The sequence below is a fragment of the Rutilus rutilus genome (genome assembly GCF_951802725.1).
Source record: "Rutilus rutilus genome assembly, chromosome: 6".
Lineage (NCBI taxonomy): Eukaryota > Metazoa > Chordata > Actinopteri > Cypriniformes > Leuciscidae > Rutilus > Rutilus rutilus.
Genome location: NC_140214.1, coordinates 25,942,165 through 25,964,041, shown reverse-complemented (window position 1 = coordinate 25,964,041; position 21,877 = coordinate 25,942,165). Strand labels below are relative to the sequence as shown.

General features: G+C 38.2%; 1 protein-coding gene and 1 long non-coding RNA gene across 3 annotated transcripts; one reads left to right on the top strand and one right to left on the bottom strand.

Annotated features, from left to right (window-relative positions):
- The first annotated feature begins 9,527 nt into the window (after positions 1 to 9,527).
- On the top strand, positions 9,528 to 15,716 carry LOC311292197. The gene is made up of 4 exons (XR_014627681.1): positions 9,528 to 9,727; positions 12,142 to 12,245; positions 12,478 to 12,530; positions 14,279 to 15,716. It is a non-coding gene; the product is annotated as an uncharacterized lncRNA (long non-coding RNA).
- tmem275a (transmembrane protein 275a) lies at positions 12,532 to 20,202 on the bottom strand. Of its 2 annotated transcripts, none has more exons than XM_084411786.1 (2): positions 19,835 to 20,202; positions 12,532 to 15,472 (listed from the first exon to the last, which is right to left on the bottom strand). In XM_084411786.1, exon 2 carries the CDS (start codon positions 15,340 to 15,342, stop codon positions 14,698 to 14,700), a length of 645 nt encoding a protein of 214 aa, XP_084267912.1. In that variant the 5' UTR covers positions 15,343 to 15,472; positions 19,835 to 20,202; the 3' UTR covers positions 12,532 to 14,697. The 2 variants fall into 2 exon arrangements, with proteins under 2 accessions (XP_084267912.1, XP_084267913.1); XM_084411787.1 differs by lacking the exon at positions 19,835 to 20,202 and adding an exon at positions 16,038 to 16,131.
- Positions 20,203 to 21,877: the final 1,675 nt, after the last annotated feature.

The window sequence follows — 21,877 nt, the reverse complement described above, 5'->3', positions numbered from 1 at the left end:
AAACGGGTTACATCTTTACAGTCGTCTAATTTTTGAAGGGGTCATTGAGTTGATCTTAATTTAGTAAATATTATGTGTTTACACTTTAGAAAAGATCTGTAGTACAATGCCCAGGTCTACATTAAACTGGGACATACTCTGTTGCTTAGCAACTGTAAGGTTATCCTTGTGGCAGTTTTGCTGGCTGTCTCTTGCTGTTATGAGCTACACACTGAGAGTTTCAGAAACACATTCTGTTCTGATTTCATTTCTGTAGACAGACTCCATTCACAGAACACGCACATGCCACCAAAAACAACAACAATGAAAACGAATGCAGTAATAGCATCCAGTTTTGGTCAGCATAGTGTGTGAGGAATGCCAGCTGCCTTAATCCTCATCAAGACAATCATTACTGCGGAACATACAAAGAATTTTCATGTTATTCCAACTAAAATAGAACATAATCATGGTTCGAATTACATGGGAGCCAGTGGGAGCTGAGCTCCCATAGAGAGAGGATGAGCTCCCATGAAAGCAGTAAAATCATACACCTGTGGGGGTCTCTAAAAATCATCAGCACCATTATTTTAAATTACAAATAAAGCACTTTTTCATTCAGACTACTGTAGCGTGACTTTAGAGATAGGACAAGATGCCAAACGCATGGATCTCGCGGGATCTCGGATCGTCATCACACTACATCCTTATGCTTCGCTTTCTGCCAGGACTTTTACTGACTTTTCTCAACTCACAGAAGTGACGTCAAGGTGCGATCTAGCAGTAGCATAACCCATCAGGCAAGTGTTATTTTAACATAGGCGTAATTTGCGGGTGGGACATGTCCCCACCACTTTTTGCTAAGGTCGATATTGTCCCCACCACTTTTGAAACATCTCGCGGCACTGATATAGGCCTACCAATACAAATAAATAAAACATCTTCAGTTAACTAGCAGAGCATTCATTTAGTTCGTTTGTTAAATAAGAGTCGATCTAGCGCTGAAATGTGTTGTTTCTGAAATCAAGTGATCAAAGTGCTCGTTGCCGCTGCGATCAGTGGCGCGGATACTGTGTTCTCTTGTGGCTCGCGCACAGTCTTCACTCGGACGCGCGCTTCAATCCGTTGTGGAGACTCTATTCGTTCCGGTGAAATTACAAAACAAAATGCACACAAACGTGTCCTTGCCTGATATACAACCACTGATAAACATAATCGGTTTTGGTGAGAAAAAATAAAAATAAAACTATACGAGTGCGGATTAGAACCCAGAACTTCTAACACGCTTGGCAAAAGTTCTGCCACTGGACCATTTAAACAATTATCTAACATATATTAGACCTCATTAAACGACAAATTAAACCAAATGTACTATTTAAATTGAATTGTGTTAGCAACGCTTTTTTATTAAACATTTTTATTTATTTACATTAAACTACACTGCGCCTGCTCATAGGCTACTTTTTTTTCTTCTTTTTTTAAAGAGACCCCCACAAAGACGAAATCATAATTCGAACCCTGAACATAATCATCATGTAACATGCGCAACACATCAGAAGTCACATTTGTAACATTTGTGTATTACGCGGACATAAGACAACAGTTCATTGCATCGAAATTACAGTAAAAACAGTAATATTATGAAATTTTAAAGGAACACTCCACCGTTTTTTCATATTAAACGATGTTATTCCCTTAACTAAGACGAGTTGATACATACCTCTCTCGTCTCAGTGCGTGCAATCAATCGTTCTGGCGCGCGGCGACACTTTAATAGCACTTAGCTTAGCCCAGTTCATTCATTAGGGACCAAACAGAGATGAAGTTAGAAGCGACCAAAACACCTCCACGTTTTCCCTATTTAAATACAGTTACACGAGTAGTTACACGACCAAGTAAAAAGGATAACTATAATGTATGGCGGAATAGCACTTTGGAGCACTTCGACTCGGCGCAGTAAAAAGTCACGTTGGTTCTAATGACAGAAGTGAGAGGGAGAGGGGGAGAGGATTTTTCAGGAGTGATGATATTACTGCGCCGAGTCGAAGTGCTCCCAAGTGCTATTCCGCCATAGATTATAGTTATCCTTTTTACCTGCTTAGAAAAGCGCCACGTTTTATTTTGTGTCACCATACTACTCGTGTAACTGTATTTAAATAGGGAAAACGTGGAGGTGTTTGGTCGCTTCTAGCTTCATCTCTGTTTGGTCCCTAATGAATGAACTGGGCTAAGCTAAGTGCTATCAAAGTGTCGCCGCGCGCCAGAGCGATTGAGTGCACGCACTGAGACGAGAGAGAGAGGTATGTATCAACTCGTCTTAGTTAAGGGAATAACATATTTAATATGAAAAAACGGTGGAGTGTTCCTTTAAAATAACTATTTTCTATTTTCTATTTTCTATTTTCTATTTTTCATTTTTTTTTTTACTGTTTTTCCTGAGCTGAATTTTTTTATTATTTCAGCATCATTACTCCAGTCTTCAGTGTCACATGATCCTTCAGAAATCATTCTAATATGATGATTTGCTGCTCAAGAAACATTTCTTTTTATTATCAATGTTGTGCTGCTATCAATTATCAACTGTCACAAACAGCTGTGCTTAAATATTTTTTGGAAACCGTGATACATTTCTTTATTCTTTAATGAATAGAAAGTTCAAAAGAACAGCATTTATTTAAAAAAAAAAGTATTTTGTAATATTTTGTACCTCATTTTCATACAAATTAACATACTATTATATCACTATTTCATTCTGTTTGGTAAAACAGTTTAGTTGACTTGAAGTTTTTTCATGCCTCAGTGACACTTTGTGCATTGAATTATCTGAATGAAGATATCTGAATGAAGATTTTTTTTACATGTCAGCATCCCTCCTGTGTCCGAGTCACAAGAAGGCGTCAATAGTGCAACTCTCAACTACTATACACATAAATCACAGCTCTTAAAAGCATGGCCTTCTCTCTTTCTGTGAAGGCCGGAAAAAGGCCGAACCATCCCCAACTTGTGGTCTTGTTAAAAGATGCTTAGCTAAGAATTATGTGCCAAGTGAAAAGGGGGTGTTTGCACTGCCTGTTTCCCCCAAGTGCATTCTCTTGAACAATCTGCTCAGGGGGGATCCAGATCGGAACCAAAGATTGGTGGACCAGAGTGGCTATTGCGGTGTGGGGTGATGAAGGGGGGACGTAATGAGAAAGCTGTCCCCGGAGGTCCCTGTCCACATAAAGGCATGATTATTCCCCCTCTTGGCAAGGGCAGCTGATGGCAGGACTGGTCAGACACTGGACTCAGTATTCTTCGGTCTCATTAGACAAGCTCCTCCCGGTCACAGCATCGAGCTTGTTTGTTTTTTCGGGGAACACTGTGGGAAAGTCATTAAAGTGTAAAGCATCCCCTTTTATTTCTTTCTGAGGGATCCTTTTAGAAAAGAGAGAGCGAGATGATGAGATCCTGCTGGTAATGAGCGGAGAACTGACCACACCAGCAAACCGACACAGTTCTCCATCAATGTGGCATCCATTCAGCCCATCTCCTGGGAAGAATAGACACACTACACTGTTTGATCTGTGCTCCTCGTCTGCTCTCAAACACCAGCTTTCACTGATATTTTATTACAGCACTGCTTCCTTCCAACAGAGCCCATCAAATCATCATTTATTTAAGTGGCTCCCCTACACACCTGTTGTATAATCCATCTTGATGAGCTAATGGAGGCTTGCCACCAGCTATTTAGCCAGTTTACTGCTCAGCAATTGAGAATGAAGTGCTTCAAACAGGTGAATCAGGGACCTTGACCTGCGCTCGTGCAAAGAAAGACGTCCCATCCGTTGTGGAGGAACATTAGACATCGCATCGCAACATTTATTTCCATCAAGAGGTGCATCAATTTTTGGTCAATATCTTGTATTGACAATACAAGATACTCTGTAAAGTCTCCTCCAGCACATCCCAAAGACTTTCAATGAATTTAAGGCCTGGACTCAGAGGTGCCGATTCATGTGTGAAAATGATTTTTCACTAACCATTCTTTCACAATTTGAGCCCGATGAATCTTGACATTGGCATTGGACATATGTGTATTCCTACATGGTTGTTTAAGAAATGAAAAGCTACACACCCCATCAATTAGGGTTAGAATAACTGCTGCCAAACATGTAACATAATAATCACTATGATCCAATCATAGAGTTTTAAGCATTTGCCTATTTAAATACAAACAGCAACAGCTACTTTTTTGGGCCATAGGATACACAACATAGCCTACCTTTAATAATATCTTAATATTATTTTATCGTAATATACACATCTAAATGTGTTTGGATTTTGATTGCTGATTCAGATGACTGCCTATTTCAGTCTAATAATAATGAAAAAGTATTTATGAGAAGAAAAGAGACATCGTTTCAAAACACAGCTGCGAACCAGTTTGAAGCAGTTTGATTCATCACATCAGATCTGTGCTGTGGTGGAGGCCTCTACTGGTGAGCAGTGGTAATGCAACTTGTTTACCAATCCCATCCATCATGATACGATGCGGGTGAATCTCCTGCAGAATGGAGCGCCAGTTCTTCGCGTTTGGTGAGCCAAATATTAAGCAAAATGATCAATAATCCAGTCCATGCTGTCATCCTGTTTCAGTTAAAGTCCTGTAAGTTAATATTAGATCACTGAACCAAGTATAGGCCAACAAAAGAAAGTACACAAGCATGTTTAGCAAATATGGACTTTTTAAGATTCAAAGAATTTAACTTGGCAATATGCCAAGTGTACTTTGTTCTTACCAAATCTATTTTGGGCTGCACGTTCTATTGACTTATTGGTACTAGTCAAAGTGTCACAGTTAGATCAATCTCATGCATGCATGAAAGAGCCATTACCTCATCATATAGACAAAATAAAACGTCATTGATCAGTTTCTCTTTGTAGGAAAGCACATATAAGATATTAATGGCCAGAGCAACACAGAATCTCTGCCAAGCATCTCGTATCATAGTAAAGCACTTCTGTTTGAAAGCAGCAAGAGTGCAGTCAGTCACATCAATGGAATTTCTCAGGATGTGTTTTGATGATTCGCATTGAGGGGTCTGAAAAGAAGCTTACGCAACAGCAGTGGATCATTTGTATAACTTGTGCTTACTATAGGCTGGAGGGAGGTCAGAGTTGTAGGCTACTCTTTGTCTAGGGTCATTGGTATTCCTAATGGTTTGGATGAGAAAAAAAAAAAAAAAGCCTTATTAAACAGTTTATATGAAACTCTCACACATTTAGGTTTTTTTTTGTGTGCCAGAGTGCCCTTTAATTCCCATCATAGTGTTTCCCTGCAACAGAAGCCCGTGCATTGTCATTCCTGGAAAACTGATGTTGATGTTGCAATCTAAACAAACATCACCAATAAAAAAATATTACGTTGTGAATATTATCTATATCAATTTTAAAGAAATTAAGCTCCTTCTGCATAGCAGGGTTATTATCATTAGTTAAAATAAAGCTGAAATAAAATAAAACAAAAATATCAGATGAAAAACTTAAAGTAAACAAAAATGAGAATTTTTTCCTCGGCTGCCAACTGAAATTACTAACTGAAAATACAAAACTAAAACTAAATAGTAATATTAAACCTAAAACTAATCAAATGTGAAAGCACATAACAGAATCACCAAAAAATTAAACTATAATTAAAATAAAACAGAAATCCCTAGTTTAAAATATTACTAAAAACTATAATCATATTTAAATAATAGTCAAAATAACACAGTAAAGTCGAAAGAAAAAAATTATACCAATTACATGTTAAAAAAACTAGAAGGAAAATGCACTTAAAGGGATAGTTCACCCAAAAATGAAAATTCTATCATTGTTTACTCACCCTCAAGAAGATATTTGGAAGAATGCTTGAAACCAAACAGATCTCGGTCCCCATTGACTACCATAGTATATTTTTTTCCTACTATGGAAGTCAATGGGGACCAAGATCTGTTGATTACAAACATTCTTCCAAATATCTTCCTTTGTGTTCAGCAGAACAAAGAAACTCATACAGGTTTGGAACAACTTGAGGGTGAGTAAAAGATGACAGAATTGTCATTTTTGGGTGAACTATCCCTTTAATAAATGTTAAAATATTAGAAGATCTATATTTTCAGTCCAAACGGCATAGCTTTGGTGTTGCAAAAAATGTGTCAGTTTCGTGTTGTGACCCAAATTTGCACATAAAAAACATGGAAACAATATGTATGATTTGCATAATATTGCACATGTTAATACAGTGCACCTCTATCCAGACAGGAGAGATAACATATTGACATATGCACATTATGAGTATAACCAATTTTACATCAGCAAGATGCCAGATGAACAAAGCAAGACGTACTTGTCTTCAAATAATGGTAAACTGATAAACAGCAGTGAGGCCATTCTCATGCGAGAGCTCCAGTCTCCACTGGTCTTTCCCAGTATACTCTGTATTAAAGAGCTGGGTTAGTTTCGCCACGGTTACATAACCGCTGTCTGCTTGCATTGAACTCTTGCGGCTCGTCTTTCCTTAATCTCTTCTGCTTGATTATTCTCTCTTTCGAAGCCCCTCCCTGACGCACTCAAGCAGGGGACACAGACGAGGTTTCTTACACACACACACACTCTCTCTCCCGAGAAAAACCGCCACGGTCCAGTTCTGAGCGGATCGGGAAAGCTGAGGAACCCCGTCTGTCCCTCAGGGGAGCACAAGGGATTTCAGACAAGAGAATCACGCCATACTGTCACACAAACGCAGAGTCACACGCATCTGCAGACAGTGCAACTCTCCTACTCTACTTCGTTTGGTAGGTTTAGTCAAATCTGGGTTAAAAGCAGAGGTTAGTGAATAAAATACCTCATAGGTATTGAGAGCGTTCATTATTGACACCTTATGCATATATTCCTGACTAAGCATAACAAGTCATTACTATTGCTGTTTTTGGGCCTATTCAAATTACAAACATGTCTATAACAAATAGTGTACATGACACTTACATTTGTATGTGGTTGCATGAAAGGGCCGTCCAAGACTGGGTGCCAGTTATCATATTAGGCAATTGTGTATGAAAATGTGCTTCTGCAAAAATGCATATGCAGTGGTAATTAGTAACAGACTGTCCAAACATATTTTGACTCATTCATTCAATCCACTGCTCATTAGCATTCTGCAACTTCACTTCCCAGGCTGCCGCATCCCAAAAACCACACGAAAATTGGCCAGTTCTTCTGAGAGAAATACACAAGGCTGGAGCAGAAAAATAAGATTTCGAATCAAGTTTGTGCTTTTTGTTATGTTTAGGTCACATTAAACTGACTTGAAAATGTTATTGTATCTTCATAAGCCTCTTATGTATATGTATAAATGTTATCGTATCTTCATATGCCTCTTATGTATATAGTGTGTGAATTTCCACAGACCCTCAATCTTAAAATAAGATAAAATTATATGATTGAATAAATATGATTGAAATTTTTGAAAAAGTATTAACCATTGAAATTACGATAAGATCATCTAATTACTAATAGCCCATTTGTTGTATTAATATATGTTAATATGTGAATATATTTATATTTTATACAAACAACAGATTAAAAAAATAAAGAAATTATCATAAAATAAAAAATAAATTAAAAAAGTCCACAAGGCTGAAGAAACCCCATATATGAACACCATATCAACCACTTCTCAAAACAGTGTTATCTTAATATTATTTAAATACTGTTATATTTATAGATATTTTGAATCAGCTTTAATTGTATATATATTTTGTTTTATTTCTATTTAGCTTTAATTTATTTTTATTTCAGTTTTAGTCATTTTAGGCAATATTTGTAAAGTTTTTTAAAGTTAAAGCTTTTTTTTTTTTTTTTAATTTTAATTAACAAAAACTTTTTAAATAGATTTAGTTAACAACAACACTATCTCAAAAGCAATATAATAGCATAAAAATATGGTTTTGCTCTTTCAGTTCATCGCTGGTTTAAATAAATGAATGAATTAATGAAAAAATTCATAGTCATCATTCAACACTGTAGTGCAAGTTGTGATTATTGTTGTTTTTGCTCACTTTTTTGCATTTCAGTTGCTTAGTCATTGTAGATCAGGAGGGCGACCTTCACTGTGACCTCTGCATTCCACATTACAACTACATTACATCTCTGCATTTCACCAGCACGGTTTGCCATCCTCACAGACAGTAAATCATTATTCAGTCATGCTGGGTCATGTATGATGGGCAGGATTAGCATGTGACTAATCATATTTACGCTTGTTGTAATAAAACAACACCTCCAACGTGTTGCAAACATCTGGAACGACACATGAACACATTCTCAGAAGAGCTCATGCTGAGTAGTGTCAGCTATCCTTGTTCTTGGCTAAAGGAACATGAAGACAAACCTCAAAACAGGCTGTATTTTAGAGGTGCCGTCAGTCCAACTGACCCCGAGTGACTCTGTTGAGTAACTAAGAATGGTTTCAGAGGACAGCTGAATTAAGAGACGGTGCTGCTGATAAACACGTTTATTAAATCCAGTCAGAAGCTAGAGCATGGCCAGATAAACTCTTACACAAAAGTACTTGCACTTCAAGAGAACTTTGCTCTTTGATCAGATCATCTTGACATAGAAACAGCTGTGGGTATAATAATGCGAGCAGTTTATTGCATCACAATGTAATTAAATGGTTCAGGTAAAAAGAGATAGCAATGTGAATGTCTAATCACTAAATGAACCTAATGACATCTCTAGTATAAAGAGTACGCTTCTGAAATATTAAAAGAGATAAAGGAATCTCTTGTCTTGTTTTCTCTGCTATTGTTCTACGACAAATATTATTGTAAAATGTATGGTACAAATACAAATTACAGTACAGATCAAGACAGGTTTGTCGTTAATAGCAGCAGATCAGCAGCTTTATTTTACATACTTTATTTATTTACCATGTTTAAGATGTGATTCAGATACATTAATGCATATGCAAAAATGTAATACACATGGTATTTGCACTTCTCCCAATGGAGAGAAAAGCTTAATATGGTTTAATGTGGTAATGAAGCAAATTGTTTGTCAAATTTACTTTCATTCAGACTCCTGTGAATTTGTGTTTTTCATACTTATTAGAACAATACATATGCATCAGAGATTAGGAACTAGCTTTATTTGATCTATTCTAACAGACACAACTCAAAGGAACTGGTCGTTGTGTAGTTTCAGATGAAGCTAAAAGATTCTAGTGTTATAATAAATTTGTGACTAGTACCCTCTGGTGGAAAAAGGTTTCACTACTGAAACAAACCGAGAATTTTTTTGAACCAAAAAAGCTGAGCTTAGAGATGCCAAAGGAGTGTGGAAGTGCAAACTAAATATATTGTATTTTTTTTTTTAATATATATATTAAATCTTTTTTTAAAAATAATTTAGTAGGTAAGTATTTTTTTAATAACCAGATTGTCATGAACCATATTTAATTATTTTTAAATTTAGTTGATGCTTCTGACCTGTAGTTTCATGAAAGAACGACTGAGGGCGCTGTCTGCCAGTAAAATCCGTTGGAGAACACAGTCACGTTTTATAAATTGACAATTAAGCACACACACATAACAAATTTTCTTTTTCTTTCTCAGCTTTCCCGCCTGGATTGATTGGAACATTACACTTATATGAGCTGAAGCGAATTTCCAAAATACGGACAGCTTCACGAGCAACCATAAGAGTGTAGCCTAATGTTATCAGCATGGTAGGTGTATTAACTCTGCATGTCTCAAGTGTTGTCTTTAAAAAATTTCAGTGGATGAAACAAAAATGTTTTAAACTTGTAACAACATTTGATTATATAGCCTAGTTGTTCACATAGGCTAGTTGACTTGTCTGTTTTGCAGTGTGGTTGTATTGTGTTCTCCTGTTTATCCAACACCTTAGCAAAAATTTAGCTTGGAGCACAAAAGTTAGGCTACGTTAATTTAAGAGGGGGTTGAATGAGGTGTTTGAAACCATAACACACATTGGACGTTACACACTTTGCACTGTCACAACTATAGCCACAGTCTCATTTATATAGGCCTATTGCAGGGGTGCCCAAACTCGGTCCTGGAGGGCCACTGTCCTGCAGAGTTTAGCTCCAACTTGCTGCTGTGATTATTCTTTATTCGTTTTTTTTTGTTTTCACAACCGCTACATCGCCTTGTCTCGTTGTTAAACTAGTGCATATTTACATATATGAATAATCATTTGAAGCGTATTGTATGTATTAGCCTATACACAGCAAAAATAGCCTGTATTTGACCTAAATTCCAGAGTCGTCAGCAAGCTGACCATAGATAGTGTGGTGAATGTTTGCCATTGAATGGAACGTTAAGTATCATTTTGGCTTTAATACAATTTTACCAATAGGAAAGAATAAACCTGGTGTCCTCCATGGTTTCTGTTCTTTCCAACAACACAGCACTTAAATGCGAAGAACTTGTAATCAAAACTTCAGAAGTAGGAAGTAGGACATTTCCGTTAGCACGTGAAGGCAGCATAAGTTAATAATTCACAAACTTCCATACAAACAAGCGCATAATCAGTTCAACTCTTACAGTTACATGACGCGTTTCTGGTCTTAAATTGTAGGGTTTTTTGTACAATTTAGATTATTTTTATTTTTTTAGGGCAGGGTAAGACACCCTTGATATAGTGGGATATTCAGCTGCAGGCAAGTGGTACTCTTTAAAGTCGGCATGAAACGGAAGTTACAATAGTGTTTTCTTCCCTATTGTGACGTATATCCAAGTGAAACAGCTTCTCAAACAAGAAAAAATGTAGGGCTGCACTGTAAAAAGTGAACGTGCAGTTGTTGCTTTAAGGAGGTATTTCTACCCTGATTCTACCTAAATTCTAATTTTGTGGTTGTAACCTAATTCAGTCAGGTTTATGTAGGCTAACATAAAACAAGGGTATGCTGTTTTAACTCAGTTGAGTTACATTAACCCCAATATACAATTTCCAATAAAGCTCAAGATGGACACATGCACACTACGACTGCACCACACCTATAGAGGGCAGTATAGTCATAATTTGTGTCAGCTACAGGAGATGCCATGAAGGACAAATAAGAAAAGGTTTGTATTTGTCCACTCCTTGCTGATTGGCAAATTTTGCTTCAATGAGAAATTGTGATTTGGGGTTATTATACACATTAATATGTTGCATCAAAGTTAAAATCACAATTGACAGTGCTACTCCTCAGCACAATGGTAGCCACAAAATTCAATAACAGAAACTCCTAAATGCCCAACAAAACTGAACATTAAACATTAACATAAACTACCAACATCTTTCCATTTACTGAAAAACACATAAAATAACACTTACTTATTTCCTAAATTTACTCTCCTAATGCAGTCCCTTGCAAAGCATGCTGGGAAGTACAGATCCACTGCCCAGGGCTGCATTTCTTAAAAGCATCGCTCTACAAACTACTTAGGCTTACGATTATATACATTGTGCATAATGATGAACGACACTGTTGACCCAACTAAACTGATTTATTTTGAATAAACTAAATTAAGTTATGTGTAAAAATTTCTTCAATTAAGTAATGGTAATGAATAAATGTTTTAAGTGTATTTACATCAAGGTGGAAAACAAGTTATTTTAGATGTTACCACATGAAGTACATTTTCTGAGTTGAACTGACAACACATTTTTTTCAGTGTGTGATCTCGTGTCCCCTTGCACCAGTGAACACATCATCATGCTGAATTTTACATCAATTTAGAAAAAAAATAATGATGTGCACAGATAAATTATTAATAATGATTACATTACACAATGTTTATTTGTGCTATATAAATAATTGAATGAAATGATGAATGCAGTATTCCATAAAAAAGCAAGAATTGTGAATTTCTTGGGGGCTTTAAAGATGGTAAGTAAATCTATCGTGTGAACCTCTTATAAAGCCAACGCTCATAACAATTTGTAACTATTTTATGGTTTGGTGAATTGGTGGCTAATTCATATGAATTTGTACAATCTTATTTTTGTGAGTTTTTGAACGATCTGCTTACACCTCACTGACAGTTACATTTAGGGGTGGACCTTTTTTTGATGTTATTTTTTATCTGTATAAATCACATTAAACATTTTTATAATCATGATTTTTTTTAGATTCTAGTGGCTGAATTTGGTTTTGTGACTAGAAAGTGAACATCCCAGATAATGACACAGTTTCAGCTATGAGCTTGCTTCTTCACATACTATTTTCTTAACAGGTAAGCATATGTGAAAAGTAATTGAACCTCTATCTACCTCATATAGCTATCCATATGGCATGTCAGTCCAGTGAAGTAAATGGGATCAGCCTCGCAACCATTGTAGCCACACGTCACATCAAATGCAGTTTTATATTGCTTGAAATGACAAAATGTCAAACAGCATTTAAGAATCTTGCTTTTAATGTATATTCTGGCATGCCAATAGTGTTTTTTCATTATCTTTTCACAGATGTACTCAAAAGAACAAAGAGAAGGGTTCAGAAAAGACAGGAGTCAAAACAGGTGTGGACACAATTCTAATTGAATTATGCATGTGGGAGTTAAACAGTGTATAATTATGATGTGTACAACTTACAAAACACACAATTCAATTTTTCAGTGCCAACAATACTTCAAACATTTTACTCAATGTGGCCTTTTGCCAAATTAATAACAATAACGCAAATCGGCATTATCAAAACCTTTCAACCCGCATCTCATTGCACTTCCCTCCATTTAAATACCTGTTTGAAAACACACATGGTAGAAAGTAATGAACACATCTCTATAAACACAGCAATACCACATAACCAAATGTTCTGATTTGACATTTGAGTAGCCCTCACTGGTTTGATCCTGAGATCACTGTCATTATTAAGGCAGCATTCAATTCATTCAGACTATAGCAGATGTGTAGATGGCAAATAGCAGCTTACAAACAAAGATGGACGTATAGTAGTTTGTAGGGTCTAATATTATATAAGCATGCCAATGTTTCCATGGCTCCCTATCCAACTTCTCTTGTTTCCCTAAAACTACATGGAAAGCTCACAATCCTGTGACAAACAAGCGGATCCATGAGTTTAATGTTTCTCTTGAATTCATTGAGGATTTATGATGCACTTTTTGTAAGCATGCAATACATGTTGCGCTTTCTTCAGCACTCATCACCCATATGACTTATAATAAATATACAGCACTATATTACACAGATGAAAGTACATGAACGGATGCAAATGAAAAGAAACACCAGTACAGAATTATTACAGTACAAATCAGCCCTTTTATCTGGTTGGAACTGATGAATATGACAACGAGAGAAAATCTAAAACCGTAGCTACCTTTAAAAACTTCATTAGATCGTATTAATTTAAAAGAAATTATAACTGGATAATGTCCTTTGCTTTTTCGGTGACCGAAAGCTGCTTTTAGCTGAACTCTCTGGTAGAATCAACATGAGGGAAATTATTTCGCTGTTTGGTTTGAACCATCAGTGTGGGTCAGTGATGGAGGCCATGTTTGAGAACAATTCTGGCTCTTGCTTTCAAATGGCAAAGGAAAACCAGGGGGCACAGAGACAGTGAGACATTTTGTGGAGGAATACTGTGAGCAGATGTAGGCAGTATATTCAGATGTTACGGTGCTGTTGACGTTAGACAAGTATTGACAACAGAAGAGGGATACTAGGAGGAGAAAACAGCCTTTGGCAATCATAAGGGAAGGGAAAGAAATATCGTTTTACTTGGCAGCATTATAAACCACAGTGTAAAATAAAGACTGAAGGCTTGCGGCTAGTTTCTTTTTTACAGAAAAATGGGCTGTTGGTTCATTAAATAATGTCACATCTCTCATGAACAAACAAATTGCAACAACAGAACGAGTACAAGCTGAATAACGCGGATACGCTTATCATTTTAATTTCTATAAAAGTGTTTATTCCGTCTGTCATTGAAGTCGAACTACCTGTCCAATTTGAACTCGAACTATGGCACTGCTTAGCAACCTCGTTTTCTAAGTCACAAGAAAAAAGCATCAGTACTTCCGCACAGTGTCGTGGTGTTTTTTTTTAAGCATCCGATAAAGACAAAATCCAAAGTGTTCGGCCACAGAGTGTCATCGAAAAAAGACTGTTTACCCTTGAATGTATTTTAATGTTTAAAATGACAAAGACAAAATATTTAAGAGAAAATATACAACATCTCTGTTTTTTGGTCTGTGCACTGACATATGACAATGCGCAGTCTAATGTCTTTCTCCGTTCTGTTTCTTAGGCTCGTCTCCAAAGCCATCTTTACACAACAGCTGATTCTGTCTCTTCTGAGCGCAGTAACTGTGAATGCTCTGAGTAACAGTGGCACAGTATGAATATGTGAAGCACGCCACAGTGATTCACCTTTCAAGGCTCTCTGTCTTTGGATACGAGAGCATAAGAGAACACAAAAAGCTCTTCATATGCTTCTCACATACCTCTGTCATTTTTATTAGGGAACACATGGCTTGGGCCTCGCGGACTCCAAAAAGCAACCTGCTGGATTTATGCGAACGTTTCAATTGTTATTGCACCTTGTGGCGCAAGCCAGCTGTGCTAATCAAATGAATTCTTCACACACAGTGCTTGTCTTCCCTTCTGAAAACTATTTACATAACGTAATACCAGCCCTTCTTCAGAGAGCGACCTAAATTGGTAGCTTTAAGTGGCGGCGCAGTCTGAGGGCAAAGTGAGCCGGACCGCCCCTCCACCCCCTGTAGAAGCAGAAAAGGCTGCTGAGCTGGGTCCGTTGGCCTCCATAGTGAAGAGCTTGCAGGCTCGTGGAGGGACGTATTCCGGGGCGGGGACGGTGGCATTGGCGGCAGTGGCGGGAGCCTCTCTTTCGGGGCTGGAGGCGTGAGAGGAGCAGGGGGAGTTGGTGGGGCTGAGCTGCACAGCTGTGGTGTCCTGCATTGTGTGCTCGCTGGTCTCGATCTCAAATGCTGCCCCTCCACCTAACCCCCCTCCGCCCCGACCCATAAAGCCCAGACCGCCACCTGCTTTGGACCGACGAGAGCTCTGAGGCGGAGGCAAGCGGCTGCAGATGCAACAAGCCCCAAAGAAGGAGAACGCCACCAGCAAGAGTATCGGTCCGATGATGATTGGGGGATTGCTAGAGGGTACAAGCGTGCTGAAGGCGAAGGCGCCCACTAAGGTGATGTTGATGCCCGCCAACATAATACACAATCCGCATGCGCAGCAAAGGGCAGGAGAAGGTAGACCCTGAGGGCGGGATTTCCGCTTCTTGCGGGTCTGTGTTTCCTTTTTGGGCACTGATGTGCCAGAACTCTGTTCACTGCAAACCATATTGGCGAGGGTCACAGTTACAGCGTTGCTGCCACAACCCCACTCACAACCGCCAAGTCCTTATCAGCAAATTGTAGGAAAAGAGCATTGCTTCTTAATGGGTGCTTGCTTCATACGGCTGGGAAGCTACCTGTAGTGAAGAAACAGAATGAGTGGCATAATTTATTATAAACTGCAAGTGCTGTCAGAACTTTAATGTAACAAGCATTATGAGATGCCATTTATTGAGCTATTAGAATCTGTTTGTTATTGTTGAATGTAATTAAATTACTGGGAATAACACAGGTGGTTAAATGGAAGGCCACATGACTTAAACTTCATCAAAGTTGACTTCTCCAGCAACTGTGGTCAATAATAATAAAGACAGAGCACATAAAGACAAACACTACATTTGACACTAAAACTTGTAACTTATCCCTAAAATCAAAGGGAAATGATAGGTTAATAACACTAATGTAGAAACACCTAACCCTGGTTGTAAGACTAAATTTGACATAAACTGTACATTTGACCCTCAAATCTGATTGGTTGAATGGAATATTGTTCCAGGATCAACAAAGATGTTGATCCAGGAACATATACTTGGCGAAATCAGTTTCTGTGGTAAGTTTAATGTAAATTATAAAGTAATTCAGAATTTTGAAATTAAAGGGATAGTTCACCCAAAAATGAAAATTAGCCCATGATTTACTCACCCTGAAGTCATCCTAGGTGTATATGGCATTCTTCTTTCAGATGAATACAATCTGAGTTGTATTAAAAAAAAGTCCTGACTCTTCCAAGCTTGATAATGGGAGTGAATGGCTGTATGACTTTGGAAGTCCATCAAAGCGCATTTATTCATGATTAAAGTGCTCCACGGCTCTGCAGGGATGCATTTGTGTAAGAAAAATATCCATATTCAAAACTTTGTCGACTAAAATAACTAGCTTCCGGCAGGCGGCCTACGCATCAATTTACACCAAACCCTTGAACCCTTGATAACCTTGACGAACGCTCATTATAACTCCGCTCATATAGGCCTAACTCAGATTGTATTCGTCTGAATGAAGAATGCCATATACACCTAGGATGGCTTCAGGGTGAGAAAATGATGGGCTAATTTTTAATTTTGGGGTGAACTATCCCTTTAAAGGGTTAGTTCAGCCAAAAATAAAATGTCAATTTCTCACTCTCATGTCGTTCCAAACCTGTAAGACTTTCATTCATCTTCGGAACACAAATGAAGATATTTTTAATTAAATCTAAGCCAGTTCTGTCCCTCCATTGACAGTTCACACAACTACCATTGATCCATTTAAATTGAGCGGTTTAGTCCAAATTTTCTGAAGAGACACGATCGCTTTACAGTGAGGAAAATAAGTATTTGAACACCCTGCTATTTTGCACGTTCTCCCACTTAGAAATCATGGAGGGGTCTGAAATTGTCATCGTAGGTGCATGTCCACTGTGAGAGACATAATCAAAAAAAAAAATCCAGAAATCACAATGTATGATTTTTTAACTATTTATTTGTATGATACAGCTGCAAATAAGTATTTGAACACCTGAGAAAATCAATGTTAATATTTGGTACAGTAGCCTTTGTTTGCAATTACAGAGGTCAAACGTTTCCTGTAGTTTCCAGGTTTGCACACACTGCAGGAGGGATTTTGGCCCACTCCTCCACACAGATCTTCTCTAGATCAGTCAGGTTTCTGGGCTGTCGCTGAGAAACACGGAGTTTGAGCTCCCTCCAAAGATTCTCTATTGGGTTTAGGTCTGGAGACTGGCTAGGCCACGCCAGAACCTTGATATGCTTCTTACAGAGCCACTCCTTGGTTATCCTGGCTGTGTGCTTCGGATCATTGTCATATTTGAAGACCCAGCCTCGACCCATCTTCAATGCTCTAACTGAGAGAAGGAGGTTGTTCCCCAAAATCTCGCAATACATGGCCCCGGTCATCCTCTCCTTAATACAGTGCAGTCGCCCTGTGCAGAAAAACACCCCCAAAGCATGATGCTACCACCCCCATGCTTCACAGTAGGGATGGTGTTCTTGGCATGGTACTCATCATTCTTCTTCCTCCAAACACGTTTAGTGGAATTATGACCAAAAAGTTCTATTTTGGTCTCATCTGACCACATGACTTTCTCCCATGACTCCTCTGGATCATCCAAATGGTCATTGGCAAACTTAAGACGGGCCTTGACATGTGCTGGTTTAAGCAGGGGAACCTTCCGTGCCATGCATGATTTCAAACCATGACGTCTTAGTGTATTACCAACAGTAACCTTGGAAACGGTGGTCCCAGCTCTTTTCAGGTCATTGACCAGCTCCTCCCGTGTAGTTCTGGGCTGATTTCTCACCTTTCTTAGGATCATTGAGACCCCACGAGGTGAGATCTTGCATGGAGCCCCAGTCCGAGGGAGATTGACAGTCATGTTTAGCTTCTTCCATTTTCTAATGATTGCTCCAACAGTGGACCTTTTTTCACCAAGCTGCTTGGCAATTTCCCCTTAGCCCTTTCCAGCCTTGTGGAGGTGTACAATTTTGTCTCTAGTGTCTTTGGACAGCTCTTTGGTCTTGGCCATGTTAGTAGTTGGATTCTTACTGATTGTATGGGGTGGACAGGTGTCTTTATGCAGCTAACGACCTCAAACAGGTGCATCTAATTTAGGATAATAAATGGAGTGGAGGTGGACATTTTAAAGGCAGACTAACAGGTCTTTGAGGGTCAGAATTCTAGCTGATAGACAGGTGTTCAAATACTTATTTGCAGCTGTATCATACAAATAAATAGTAAAAAAATCATATATTGTGATTTCTGGATTTTTTTTTTTAGATTATGTCTCTCACAGTGGACATGCACCTACGATGACAATTTCAGACCCCTCCATGATTTCCAAGTGGGAGAACTTGCAAAATAGCAGGGTGTTCAAATACTTATTTTCCTCACTGTATATGATGAACAGATCAAATTTAGGCTTTTATTCACATATAAACTTAAGCGAACATAAACAGAAGCTCAACCGAACTTGTTTGATGCGCGAGAACAAACCTCATTGGTTCTTGCAGAAGCTCAAACGTGCTCCATAACACGAGAATTAACCTCATTGGTTCCTGCAGAAGCTCAAACGTGCTCCGTAACACGAGAATGAACCTCATTGGTTCCTGCAGAAGCTCAAACGTGCTCCGTAACACGAGAATGAACCTCATTGGTTCTTGCAGAAGCTCAAACTTGCTGCATAACACGAGAATGAACCTCATTGGTTCTTGCAGAAGCTCAAACGTGCTGCGTAACACAAGAATGAACCTCATTGGTTTTTGCAGAAGCTCAAACTAGCTGCGTAACACAAGAATGAACCTCATTGGTTCTTACGGAAGCTCAAAAGTGCTCCGTAACACGAGAATGAACATCATTGGTTCCTGCAGAAGCTCCAACGTGCTCTGTAATACGAGAATTAACATCATTGGTTCCTGCAGAAGCTCCAACGTGCTCTGTAATACGAGAATTAACCTCACTGGTTCTTGCAGAAGCTCAAACTTGCTGCGTAACATGAGAATGAACCTCATTGGTTCTTGCGGAAGCTCAAACGTGCTCCGTAACACGAGAATGAACCTCATTGGTTCTCGCACATCAAGCGAACATGCATGAGCTTCTGTTTACCACAACTGATGTGTGAGTTGATGAATGTTTATGTGAATAAAAGCTTAAATTAAATCTGTTTATCATATAAAGTGATCGTGTCTCTTCAGAAAATTTTGACTAAACCGCTCTATTCATATGGATTCGTTTTACAATCTCTTTATGAACTTTTTGAAGCATCAAAGTGTCAGTTGCGTAGCTGTCAGTGGAGTGACAGAAAGCTCTGTGATTGTATTAAAAATATCTTTATTTGTGTTCCAAAGATGAACAAAAGACTTAGAGGTTTGGATGACACGAGGGTGAGTAAATGATGACAGAATTTTTGGGTGAACTAAGTTTTTGTAAAAATTACAATTACAATATACAGTTACAATATCTTAAACTAACTTACAGATAACTAATTAACAGGTTTTACTGTAACATTTTCCATTTACTATATAATGTGACATTTTTGACAGTGAATGGCTCATTACTCAAGTCATATGACGCTGAAAAAAAAGAAGATGTTTTCACAGTCCCATTTTCCCTTATATGCAGCTGTACTGGAGCTTTTCACAACACCAAGGTCACAATTACTTTATGAAGACTTAGGAAGCTAATCATTTCACACAATACCCGTTTAAATTACATTGTTTCATTAACTGTGTGATGAATCTGTTAAATGCGTAGGTACTAATAGGAGCGCAATGAGCAACCTCAATGCTGGTTTTACCCCTACCGGATGTGATAAGCGCATGAGACGATTAAATGTGGTGAAAGACATCGTTTAAACAAATACACGCGAGCTTTTCATGCTTTATGAAGACTAGGCAGTGATTTAGAAATATTATCAGCGTCTCTTCTTGAACAAGAAAATGTCTTACCGCTTAGTCGACGTCCAGAAGAATTATACAGGCTTGATGATGAATTTCTATGGGTAGGATATACGTGCGAAGCCTGTCGTTTAATTCCCGAAGTCGAAAACGCCGTCCTATAATATACGGCGTCTTTCACGCGGGTTCCGCTACCCAACTCATATTAAGATCAATACTCCTGTCACTCAATGCACGTCAGCCGCGCTCCATGCGCTGGATTCGAGTCTCGGCAGATTCTGACTTACAATATTTCTCTCAGTAAACGAATATTCTTTACAAAATGAAAAGATAATCATTCAGAGTTGTAATATTTTCCATTCATGTTGGCAGTAACAGGTTGCACAGGAGCCCATGTTGATCAGTGCATCAGTGGTGTGACTGAATGAGCGGGTGGGCATGTGTGCATGTGTTCAATGAGTGTTTAGGGGGGAGGAAAACTACTCTCATCATCATCATCAGCTATATGTGCTCAGCTTCTTCATCGCTTATGGTAGTAGGCCAAACGAAGCCGACACACAGAAATTGCTGCCCAAAATACCATAGGCCTACTACTTAAAGTAATGGAATAAAAATAAACAAAAAAATATTTTTACATTGTTTCAAGGAGAACCCCCACACGCACCCGCAGCAGTTTAAGTAGCCCAATTCTGCGGGAAAACCGCAACACTGAAACTGGAACCATTAGGTGATGGTTTTAATGGTTAACGCTTGATGGTTTGTAATGGTATTTTAAGTGGAAACCATTAGAAATTCTGTGATGGTTTCTATTGTTTTGTTTTTTCAGCAGGGTCTCCCCTTACAAAAAAATTACCATAATTTCCAGTGTAATAATTTCCAGCAAAATACAATATTAGGCCTAATTTATTGTTATTTCTGTAAAATAATAATAAATTCATGTGGGATGGTTACCATGATATAAATATGATGTGAAGGTCAGCCTTACTTTGTAAAAGGAGCCTTATAGGACCAATCATATACACACACTGTGAACATGAGACTTGATGCCTGAATTGTCATCATACTTTGTCTGCAGCTATGGTTACCATGGTCAATTTGTGTAAGGTCATCTATACAAAATACCTAATTATGAAACCCCATTATCCTTTAGTGTACTTTGGATAGTTGTGTTGTCCATGAGGTCACTATATCACCATGAGCACTGTAATGGTCACACAGTTCATTTCTCATTATATCAGTACAATTTTTGGTGAATGACTTTCTGTAGTTATCATTTACTTCCTTTTGAATAAGCTATACTGTTTCTTCAGATCATTCATGAAGTTATTTTTTCCTAGTCGTCTGAAACTTCTCTCTAGTGCTGTTGTGTGAGACACCCGGTACAATGGTGTATAATTCAGTCATTAGCGTACGTCAGAGCTCTTAGCAACAGCAGGCAGTGTCCCTCTTGGTTGGCGCCATGCAAGGACAGATACTGCATATTCAGCCTTAGAGTGTCACTGATGGTCTGCGTGGGATGCACAATGATTCTGTGCCGCGCACGTTACATGTTCACACAGTACGTGAGCGTCTGAGTCACTTCTAGTGCTGCAAAAGAACTACAGTTAAGCTAAAAGTAATTCAGGGAGACGGCAGATCAGGAAAACTGGTGTTTATAAGTGTGTGTTGACATGACAGTTTAATTGAATTGTATGTAATGAGTTTTTTTTTACATTTTATTCACTGGGTCTCCAGCAGAAAAGCATTTCAGTTTGTGCAATCCCAGATAGCACACATACATCTCCAAGATGTCTGTTAAAGAGCGCTTCATCTGGAAAGTGAGCACTTAACTGCATCCATACTGACTCTTAAAAAAACTCTTCTTTTATGCTTTCGCTACTTTTTAATTCCATTCTAGCTTGTACTGTTCTAGATGAAAGGATGTTTCAAACTTTGTATTGCTATCACTTTTCTTGTCATTGCCTCCTTAAGATGAATCACTTTTTGTATTCCTCATTTGATTCGATTTGGATAAAAGCATCTGCAAAACTAATAAATGTAAATGTCAAATATCTGATAAGCATCTTTTAAAAAGTTCTATATGCACTCTAAATC